The sequence below is a fragment of the Gouania willdenowi genome, chromosome 13 (assembly GCF_900634775.1).
Source record: "Gouania willdenowi chromosome 13, fGouWil2.1, whole genome shotgun sequence".
Classification (NCBI taxonomy): domain Eukaryota; kingdom Metazoa; phylum Chordata; class Actinopteri; order Blenniiformes; family Gobiesocidae; genus Gouania; species Gouania willdenowi.
Genome location: NC_041056.1, coordinates 11,153,148 through 11,164,791, shown reverse-complemented (window position 1 = coordinate 11,164,791; position 11,644 = coordinate 11,153,148). Strand labels below are relative to the sequence as shown.

The 11,644-nt window shown below is 36.1% G+C and overlaps 1 protein-coding gene across 2 annotated transcripts; it reads right to left on the bottom strand.

Moving 5' to 3' along the window:
• Positions 1-4: 4 nt before the first annotated feature.
• Positions 5-10,949, bottom strand: LOC114474100 (multidrug and toxin extrusion protein 1-like). Of its 2 annotated transcripts, XM_028464127.1 has the most exons (17): positions 10,761-10,949; positions 9,537-9,638; positions 9,322-9,390; positions 8,149-8,297; positions 6,659-6,701; positions 6,518-6,562; positions 5,442-5,539; positions 5,265-5,362; positions 4,140-4,253; positions 3,341-3,408; positions 3,139-3,247; positions 2,982-3,057; positions 1,705-1,774; positions 1,439-1,571; positions 1,268-1,362; positions 1,057-1,158; positions 5-533 (listed from the first exon to the last, which is right to left on the bottom strand). In XM_028464127.1, the coding sequence occupies exons 1-17, from the start codon at positions 10,866-10,868 to the stop codon at positions 231-233; spliced, it is 1,782 nt and encodes a 593-aa protein (XP_028319928.1). In that variant the 5' UTR covers positions 10,869-10,949; the 3' UTR covers positions 5-230. The 2 variants fall into 2 exon arrangements, with proteins under 2 accessions (XP_028319928.1, XP_028319929.1); XM_028464128.1 differs by lacking the exon at positions 9,537-9,638.
• Between the last annotated feature and the right edge of the window lie 695 nt (positions 10,950-11,644).

Sequence of the window (11,644 nt, the reverse complement as noted above, 5' to 3'; positions counted from 1 at the left end):
ACACCCGCTCAATACGATGCTGGGACAAAGATGCCAGACCAGGGCAGCACTAAGGCACCAGTACACATGAGCAAAGGGGCAAGAAAATGCTAAATATGCGTGACCAGAACATTTAATTTACATGCTTTTACTCTCAATACAAAGTATTTTAAAATGGTGATTAATTTATTTTCTACATTAATCTAAAAGCAGAGGCAATCTTTGGATGTTTGATTTTGCTGTATTTTCACTCACTCTGGCTCTTCATTTCCAACCAGAATGTTGGTAAGAATTTGATCAGGGGCATAGGTAGTATTGATCCACTGTGTAGTGGAGCTGTTTTTTGAAGGAATCTCAGGTAAAGGAACCAGGAAGTGCACACTTGTGCCTACTGCCAACAGCGCAGCAACTGCAAACATAGTCAGTCCTCGTCTGAAGATCAACTGAGTGTTTGAGAGACGGTTTCCATTCAACCCCTGGTTTGCTTGTACTTCCACCTTCTCTGTGTCCTCAGTCAGGCACTGAGTGCCCTCTGCCTGGTGTCCACCCGCTGACTACAAAAGAGACACACAATTATTGTCAAATTTCTATAGAGATGAATGAAGCAAATAAAACCAATTCAAATTATTTACTCAGTGAAGAAAGCTTCGGAGTAGCTTCTAGGCCACATTTTGAACGTCTTGGTCTTGTCTCGGTATGATCAGACTCTGGATTTTTCATCAAGACCAGCACTGCTATTCTCCAGCTTCAATGATATGCTAATAATAAGAAGCACTTGGAACTGTTCCTGAATAATTCATGTTGTAATTTAAGTTAAAAACATTTAGCATTTTAGCTCACAGATTGTTTTACCTCCTTGGAAATGGACATCAGTCCATCTCATACCTTTGAACGCTTTTTGATATGCCTCATTCACGTAATGTAATAATAAATATTTTATTTTCAGATATTTAGAATAATTCTGTACTAATCAGTGCCTTTTAAATGCACACAATGATGTATTCTTTGCAGTATTTTAAATGTGCATTTAATGTATGAAATATTAATTTTACACTTGAATAAAAAAGCATTCCTTACAATCAATTCATTTGGTGTCCGGCCTGTTGTGCTGTCACCCAAAGTTGTGGTCACTGGGCTTAATAACGTGTCTTCAGAGTGTTTTCTGGCTCGTTTCACAGCCTATAGAGAAAGCACATCAAGAAAAGTCGATTTTGTTTTATTTTCTCCTCTCTGCCAAGTCTTTCTGTCCAAAGTGAAGACCAGACTGATAAATGAGCCAGAAACAAACCTCATCTGTCATTTTCTCCCAGTCCAGTTTGAAGATGAGAATGATGTAAAAAGTGGACTGTAAAACAACACAGATGAGCAACCCCAGCCAAAAGCCTGAGGAGAGAGACGCAGAGAGAGAGAAATGTGACAGTGAAACCTGTAGTAGGTTAAGCTCATTCTTAAAAAATACCTAAAACTCTCAGTTTGGCCACAAACATTAAAGTAATGCTCAGTGAAAGCCCAATGCAGTAGTATCCTATGAAATTAGCCACAGCCGGAATCCTCTGTCTGCCGGTGCCCAAAAAGATACCCGTGCATACGGACTGAAACATAAAAGCACAAAGCTGTAATGATTATGAAATGTGACTGTTACCACTTTTTAGATTTTGATACTTTGGTTTGCACAAATATAACTTTCTGCTTAAAAACTAAATCAAAAATATTTCCATGACTCACCACAAGACCATCAAAGAACTGAAGGAAGCAGTAAGCGTTCATCAAATGTGAGACCAGACTGATTATTTTCCTGGAAACAAGATCTTTACAATTAAGATCGCTCCCTTTCAAGTCCATTTAAGCAATATTCAAAGAGTCTGGTAATTACTATTAAAAATATGTGTGGAGCATTTAGGACATTGTTTTTCAACCTTGGGGTCGCCTGGAATTAAAATGATTTGACATTGACGGATTATTGTACCTATTATCCTTTTCTAAATGAAAAATAAACCACACAACTCAACCAACTGTTCTATATTTTCACACATAAAATTTAGTTCAAATAAAATGTATTTTTGAGCTGGTGCATCTTGTCACTTTGTGCACGATACTCTGTACTTGTAACAAACATGATCAAAAACTATTTCTAGAGAAAAATATCCCTTGGGTCGTGACAAATTAGCTATATAAAAATGGGGTCACAACCCAAAAAAGGTTGGGAACCACTGATTTACTCATTCCCGCTTCAATTTCTCCACACTTGTCACCAGACTAGCTTAACTAATTACACAATAAGAACAATATGCACAACTGTAACACCAAATTGAACTCTCACCTTAAAATTGTCGACTCTTCCCCACACCTTCCATTGTCCTACCCTGACTCCCTCTTCCCTTTTTGCTTCCCCCTCACCAAGGTGTAACACTGGCCCTCTTTTTTATGTTATCCCTTTTATAAAGGTTTTCATACAAATTCATTTATTTAATTGCATTACAAAACATGTATATCTCTTCGGCTCTTCAACGAAGGCAGAGGGTTACCTCTTTGCTTCCCTCTCTGCCCTCATCTCCCCTGCTGCTGCTTCTCCATCTTGTGCTGTCTTCTAGTCTGTATAATAGCAGCCTCTCTCTTCATCTCTATCCAAAACCAAAATTATGAAATTGATCATAATTTTGCAATGCAATTGACCAAATGTTTTCGACAAAGAGAATGGGCAAAGGTGAGCCCGCCTGTTCTGGCAGAACATTTGCGGCGGGATAGGGGTTGGACTCCTGGGATAAGTGGAGGGTGGCGACCCACAATCCTCCCGCTCCTGTCCTCCCATGTTACATGTGATTGTCTTTCATGTTTCTGGAACGGGATGTACAGTAACTGAAACCCCTTGTGGGATGAATAAAGGATGCCTCAATCTCATTGTTGTCATTGCTGTCGCAAAATGATTGCACTACATATAGTGTTGACCTTCGACTGCATGTGCAGACAAGAGGAAAAAAAGAAAAAAACACAAAATGACTTACTCATCAGAGGTGAAGATGCAGCCAATCACTGTTTTAACTGATGCGAGCAGAAGGCCTTCCAAAATGGCAATACTTCCTGGAAGAAAGAGGCTGTGAGCTCTTGGAATAGCAGCTCGAGTGGAGAAAGGATGGAGAAACATGCTTGGTAATGGCCAACCTGCCAGGGTGAGGGACACCTTACTGCTCAGGATGGCCCTGCCACTGTCTCCTGCTCCAAGAGCGTTCCCCACCCGTGCACAGGCTGCAGCTTGAATGCCAAAAGGGAACTAAGAAGGATTCATTGGCAACAATGTTGTTTACCTGCTCATTTTTACAAATAAACACAATTTTAAATTGAGAATTCACCACACAAACAATACCATGTAGGTTATGGCAGCTACCATCATTACAGCATGTTGAGCTGCCAGCTCATCTTCACTCAACATTCCTGGTTGGAAAAAAAAGAAGTGACATGACTCAACATTTCTGTCCAGCTTGAAGTAGATAAGTTATAGCATGGGGCAACAAATTGTAAAGTTGCGCACGCTAAAATTAACAGCAACTTTTTGCAACATTTAGCAACAAACCACATTTAAACAACGTATGTGATTTTACTTTTGACTAGATTTACATCAATATTTGTAAAATTTGTGATACATTTATTTATTGATTTTTTGTTAAATCAAGCACTCATTTGCCTGAATGAGTTTTTATTTTGGTACTTCTGGTGAATTTGCTTTTTAAGCTAGTTTCACCCATGACATTTAGATTTGACATTTAGATTTAACATTTAACATTTAGGTTTAATATTTAAAATTTACATTTAATATTTAGGTTTAACATTTAACATTTAGATTTAATGTTTAGGTTTAACATTTAACATTTAGATTTAGATTTGATATTTCAGATTTACATTTAACAATTACCATTTAGATTTACCATTTAGAATGTAACATTTATATTTAACATTTAGTTTTAGATTGAACATTTAGATTTAGATTGAACATTAAATTTCACACATATTTCTGTAAATCTGGTCAAAAGTAACAAAAAAAATTCACATGTGTTTTTTGAATGTGGTTTGTTGCTAAATGTTGCAAAAAGTTGCTGTTTATTGTAGCATGCACAACTTTACAATTGGCACCCCATACTATAATTTGGACTATGCGTTTGGACTACCTGCAAAAAATCCTCCAAATTCATAAACCCACCACTCGAAACACTTCATTAGTGCACTGGGGATGGCCAGCTTCATGTAGGAGCCCCACTCCTGCAGTGATTCTGCAGACCAGCCTGCAGATGGAGCAAGGTACTTTTTAATTTGGGAAAGGAAAGGCTGAAAATCATGCAACAAATTACAGATATTCTTTACCATTGAACAATTATTCATTAAGGTGTTTTTAGATTGTGTGACAGTTAAATGTGTTGTTTGAGCAACTAGACAAACTAAAACAGCTGAGCTGGAGCAAATAGGTATGGAAGCCTGTTTCCACTACTAAAAAAATAAAACAATTATGCCAATACAAACTTCTTAGAATTTAACACATGGTACATACTAAGTGTAGAATATAGTGAAAGTAAAAAAGCAATTATTGCAAAATTGATTCTGTCACATTTTTGTATGTTTCTTTGTGATTTTATATCATAATTATGACTTTCTTTCTCAAAATTCTGACTTTCTATCTCATAATTCCATATTTTTCATAGTAATTTTTAAACAAAATTTTTACTGGCAGAAAACATGAGAGAATGGTGATGAGAGAATGTGCATACTGACAAGTTGTTTCTAAGCTGCCAGACAGAAGGCAAAAAGAAAGGCCATTAAGAAGGTTAATTGAGGTGATGTGAGCATAAGTTATGTATGTAGATGAACCTTAGGCAAACACTTCAGGGAAACGTTCCAAAAGGAAGGTCAACTAATGCTTGTGTCATTATGTGTGAGTAATGAAGCCAGGCCAAAGATATTGGTTTGTATTGGTTTTCTATTTTAAGGTACATGCAGGTACGTACATCCTATCCAACCAAGGTGAGAGCAAAAATGCTGATTTAATGATTACATTTTTAATTAGTTTGTTTAGCCATAATGAGCATTGCATTTATCTGTTGATCACATATAATAGCATCTATCAGAGGTTCATATGGTGAGAGGCCAGAAGTGAAAGTCTTTCTTTTTTTTTGTGTGTATTTATTGATTAATTACACAATCATTTTTCCATCACTAAATGTTTGCCACCTTAAATTGCTTTATTGATTGTAAGATATAATCTCTGTCATTTAATGACTACGTGCAACACCTTTCCTCACCTCCCCACGTGTTTGCATGGAGCTTCTTCCACTGAATATAAGCAAAAAGGAAAATACAGATATAAATCTGTGACAGTGTGTTGGCTGCTGCCGACCCACTGAAAGATATAAAACACAGATATTGTTGAAATATGGTTTAACATTCTATGAGGCATCTTCATGGGTGTCTGTACGTACCTCACGCCTAAGTCGAGCCAGTGGACCAGGATGTAGTTTGTAAGCACATTTGCAATGTTTGCTACTGCAGCCGTGTACATTTGAGGCAAGATTATACCCTGAGGACACAAACACCACAAGACAAAATCAATGTATTACTTTTAAGGATAGAGTACAGCTTAGACCAGTGGTTCTCAACCTTTTCAGCCCCGCAACCCCCAAAATAAAGGTTCCAGAAACTGAGGACCCCCACTGTACCTGAAGGTGGTTGAACACAGACATGAATATTAAAAACAGTCATGTGGAGACAGGGCATCTATAAGGGGGGGATAAAGGGGAGAGCTTTTTGGGGTCCATCCATAAAGTCAGTAATATGATGGTCTATTGTTCTATGAATCTGTGATAATCACTATTTATCTGAATAATATCCAATGTTATCCAGGAAGTTTATTATTATTTGTGACATAGTATATATTCATCTTAAAGATGTAAATCATTGTTTTGATCAGAAATAAAATGAGTAAAAGTGACAAATAATGGAGGAAAAGCTGATGAAATATATAAACAGAAATTGGTTAAAAGTTGTGAACTAGAGTGGCCAAAAACGGACAGAAAAAGTGGTAAAAAGGGTTCAAAGTGTCAATATTGGAACATTTATAAGGAACAATTAGTTTAAACCTGCAAATAATGGGCATGACAAATTGTGAATGTGGTTAAGGTGGCAAAAATAAGCATGAAAAATAGTGAAAAAAAATTACATAAAAGGCATTGGAATTGTATGGAGAAGGGGCAGAAATGGGAGTAATGTAGCAAAATGACTGAAAGGATCAAAAATATGGCAAGAAAAAGTGATGAAAATGGGTTAAAATATAACAAGTTTGGTGTAGTTGCAGAAAAAAGGGTTCAAAATAAGCCAAAATGGCCTCAAATGTTCAATTTGTTTCATGAAGGCATCTGGAGACATCCTCCCAGTGTCTTGTGACCTCCAATGGGGTCCCGACCTCAAGGTTGAAAACCACTTTCTTAGACAAAGTAAATGTGTATGCATCAAAAAAATATATACATTTCATTTAATGGGTTTAACTTGTGGTTCATACCTGGTTCTGCAGATAAGACACCTGGAGGTGATGCAGAAACATTGCCTGGATAAATGGTAGTCATTACGTGATTCATTTTGTTATAATAATCATGTCAGAGAACATTAACAAATGTGTCGCTAGACTTGTTTGAATACTCACTGGAACGGCCGGCAGGAATAGTGTAATATAAAGCTGGGCAATCCTGAAAACAGGAAGCATGAAAACACTGTGCTCAGATTCATAGTTACAACATGTTTAGATTAACAAAGAATATAGGCGACTGGTTTTAGATTAAATTAGGAAAATCAGTTTGGGGACAGTTAGCAAGGATAGAAAAATAACTCATATTTTGTAAGTGTAATTGTGTTTATGTGGAGGTTTTCTTCCTGGATTGTGGTTTTACCCCCAATCCATCATACATTTCTACATTGATTGTTTAGTGATAGCCCATCTCTCTGGGTGTCAGTGATGAACTGGTGCTCTGTTTGTTCCCTGAGTTAGCCAGCCTAATATACCTGATCACGTTTATGGGGATAGAAAATGTATGATTTGATGGATTATTAGTTGAAATACAATGACAGTGAGGAACAGTAAAAAAAAACCTCTGACACAAATCCCATACACCATAGTTTTTCTTTTTTTTTGCAGGCATTGTCATGGAGAGCTCTATGGAGAAATTTGATTATCCGATGCTGCTCCTATTTATGAATTTTTCTGCAGTAGCAGTAAAAGCAGCAGGATGCTTACTTTGTATTTCCTCACAATGGTCTTCTCCCTTTTTCTGACAACATAGTCAGGCATTTGAATCCAAATCAAGTCAAAGACTGTCAAATTACAACGAGTCCCTGGTCAAAAAGCATAATTTGACTGATATTATGCATGCTATGTTGGATACACAGTTCTCTTTAGGGTTGGTAAAAAAAAAAAAGATCTAAAATACAATAAAAACTAAAAATAAAAGAAGACAAATACTTTTGTAACAAATAATTTTGATCTATGTATTGTTTGTCGGTTTATTTTTTAAACATGTAATATCTAGGTATATACACCCAGAAACAGAGAAATTGTGTATAATTTGTAGCAAAATAAGAAATAATAAAAAACAGGAAAATAAAATATAAAAACAATACTAATACATACATACATACAAACATCTACTACTACTACTACTACTACTACTACTACTACTACTACTACTACTAATAATAATAATAATAATAATAATAATAATAATAATAATAATAATAATAATAATAATAATAATAATAATAATAATGTACATTTTTTTGTAGATATGAAAAAGTAGTAGTGAATGTTAAGTCATGTTATGTTCATTCTTCTGAGATGTTTCACCTTTAAACCCCCAAATATATTTAAAAATATACAGGCATCATGTTCATGAATGCTGAACTTTTCACACTTCCTGAAGAACCAATTTTGAGTATGTGCTCCAACATTTTAGTATGCAGGGCAACTGCTCAGTATCAGTTTGAATGCAGAGTTGGTGTTTGTAGGTCACCAAGGACTTCAAAGTTACCACGCTGCTGGAAACGTACGCAACATTGATGTATGCGTGCTGCTCTTTGTTAATTAAACACTATTCCTTTGCAATCCCCAAGTATTTATAAAGTAATGAATTGTCTTATTACCTGGCTACATCAGGGTCCTGGCCCAGGCAGAGCAGGATGCTCTGGGTGTTAATGAGCAGAGCCCAGCAGGGCAGACAGAACAGTAAGAGGATGATGATGCCACGCTGAAGAATCACTCCCACCCTCAGCAGGTTCTTACCACCAAACGTCTGCAACAAAACCATGACTCTTTCAGAGGTGATGGCATGAAACAAACAGGAGAAGCAGTCCACAACTGTCAGGGTTGTGGTCAATAGTAATTGTAATTGCATAATTGATAAATAATTACAATTATGGTAGCATGTTGTTGTCGTAATCATAATGAAATTGTAATTGAGTTTAGAAGATTTACATAAGTAATTGTAATTACAATGAAATTTCTATAAAGATTGTCGATTATAATTTAACGCAAAACTGGATAATTATGTTACAGTTCTATGTACAGTTCTACACATGTGTAGTTAACAATATTAAAATATGTTTCATATCAACCTTTTCCACATTTTAACATTAATTTTTTATTTTTTTTTAAATTGAGGGGTATACTGACATAAAAAAGGCTCAGACATCCACACCAAAATATTTTATAACATATATTTTCATTGATTACGAAGTCTAATAAGGTAACCAATCAAAATAAAAGATATTAGATGATAGATACTTGTTTTTAGTGTATTTTACAGCTGATTTACGAGCCGCACATTAACAAATGACCACAACACATTTACAATTTACTGCAACACTTTTACAAAAGATCAAAACAAAATAACAAATATGGAAACAATGTGTTACTTACAATATGCCTTTGTAAACTTGTTTCAACAATTGCAAAAGTGTTTGCTATTTGTATTTTTTTTTTTTAGCTAATTATGTAAATTTGTTTTCAAATATGTACATTTTTTGTGGTATTTGTAAATGTGTTTTGCACTTCTCAGCCACTGGAATGCTAACAGAAACACATGAGGAAGATTAATTTTTATCAGATTATTCATGTCAGGCTCAGTAATTGTGATTCATTGTAATCCAACTTTAGTAATTGGGAACATAATTTAATTTCTGAGGATAAAAATGTATTGTCATTTAATTGTAATTGGAAAAAATGCTGGTCACTGTTACTGAAAAATGGAATTGGCCCCAACCCTGACAACTGTGTTTAATTATTAGATAAAAATAAACATTAAAAAAACTCCAGACCTGAGAAACCAGAGTATCACATGCCAGTCCCAGACCACAGCCAGTTGCTGCCGTTGTTACATTAATGGTCTGAAATGAAAGGCAAAGCATTTCGTCCACTATTCAAAAGGAGAAAATAAACTTATTCAATCCCCCAGTCAGCTGTAATCGGCCAATCATAGGGTGCAATTACAGTCCATTTTCTCACTTCAGCCAGCACACAGTGGGCCACTTACAGCAGAGGCTAATCCATATCCAGCCATCACATTATTTCCCAGACGTCCACAGAACATTGTGACGACAAATGGAAGCAGGTAATTGAGGATTCTAGACAGCAGCTACAAGGACAAACATGAATAGCAGCACAGGTAAAACATGAGTGTGACGTCACAGTAAAATATAACTTCACTTAGGCTGTGTGCTGTCAAACATACAACCACACTGCAGTTTGTTGCAGACGTAACAGTAACCTCTCAGACTCTTATTAGTCAATTGCTTTTTAAAATAACATCCTCATTTTTTTTTTTTTTTTTTTAAACAAAGAAGTACAGCAGGCATGGGCAACTGGCGGCCCGGTGGCCACATAAGGCCCACGACCTAATTCTGGAGACAAATCCACCAAACATTGCAATTCAAAAAATTGGAAGCAATATGAAGCCCAACATAATGCACAAAATAACTCTGAAAACACACAAGATGACAGCAAAATACACAGAATGTCAACAAAAACACAAAACAGACTCATAAAACATACAAAGGGACATCAGAAACACAAAATAAACCACCTGAACGCACACAAAACAAAAACAACAACAACAACAACAACAACAACATATACACACACACAAAGCCCTTTTTTTGGGTTTTTTTTATTTAGATTTTTGTATATTATTTCTCTTGTGTTAAGTATGGATTAACAATTTAGTTTGAAATTTCTGTTTTTAAGACCTTTTACATTTTAGGTTGCCTTTTAAAATCTGGCCTGGGACAACAGATGAAAAGTAGCCCCTTCTGGCTAACTCTGGCTCATTTACAGCACGTCTGTTTATTAATGTGCATTGTCACTTTTAAATAATCAATAAATTCAAATTCAAATTGTGCACAAATTGACAACAAACATTGTGAAAAATAAACAAAATGCAAGCACGGCACACAGGAAATAACAAAAACACTTATAATGACTCGTGAAATACACAAAAGGCCAGGAGAAATTCCCAAAATAACAAATAAATACACAAAATTACCACAAAAACACACAAAATGACTAAAACCGTCACAAAAAAGAGAACAAACAATGATAAAACCCTTTGTTCTTTCCTGTGTTAATGCTCAGATTGGTCATGATAATAGTAAATGCTGACATGAATGTTGATATTGTGGCCCTCAGATCAGACAATCACATTTTTGTGGCCCTGCTGTGATAAAATTTCTTTACAATACAGTACAGTGTCAGTGCTTACCAGAGGGCCCGTCATCCTCAAAATGTGGTACAGCTCCTCTCTGTGGGCCGCGGGCACCCTGTGGCGAACCCACCTGCAGCAGAAAAGCTTGTCACTGGATCTCTTCATGTCCTCAATGTTGGGATGCCAACACACAGGTCCTTTCACCAAACTTTCTCTAACTTTCCAATCTTTTCTCCCACATATTAATCTTAGCTGCTCTCCAGGAAGCTGCAAAGGGATGGAAATCTGACTGTGGTCACAGCTGCCCCGGAACAGCGCCAGGTCCAGCTGAAACAACAGCGATTATCAGAGAAAGTCAGGAAAAAGGACCCTGAAGAACAAAGAGTGAGGTGAGGCCCGAGTGTTTTGGTCTGAATGATTAGAGATGTGTATATTATCGTAAATACGTCAGAACTGTGGGTGGTTTGGAGGTTTGTACAACAATAACAAAGAGTTGTTTTTTTTTCCTTCTGAGAATAGAAAAAAAATGTTAACAGGATGCCTGACCAAAATATCAGCATTGTTCAGGAAATTAATGATATGTGACCCCCTTTGAAGCCTTCCACATATTAGAAATATGCAGCAAAACACATCTTATTAGAAGAGGTCAACTTGGACTGTGAAATGCAATCAATATAATGCAAAAATATGATGAAACAAAAATAACATTCCAAATGTTGTTGTGTTGAGTGTTTTGTCTTTGTGGATAAAATGTGACGATTAAGACGACCATTTAACGCAAACTTTTTTTTTCAGTCGGGAAATGTTTAATTTCTTAAGGTTTAATATATTCAGACAACTGTTCCTCAGGAAATCCACTTTGATCTCCTGACATGTTTCGACTTACAACTACCAGTCTTTGTCAGAGGCGTCTGCTGATCACTTTGATGTTTCCTTTGATG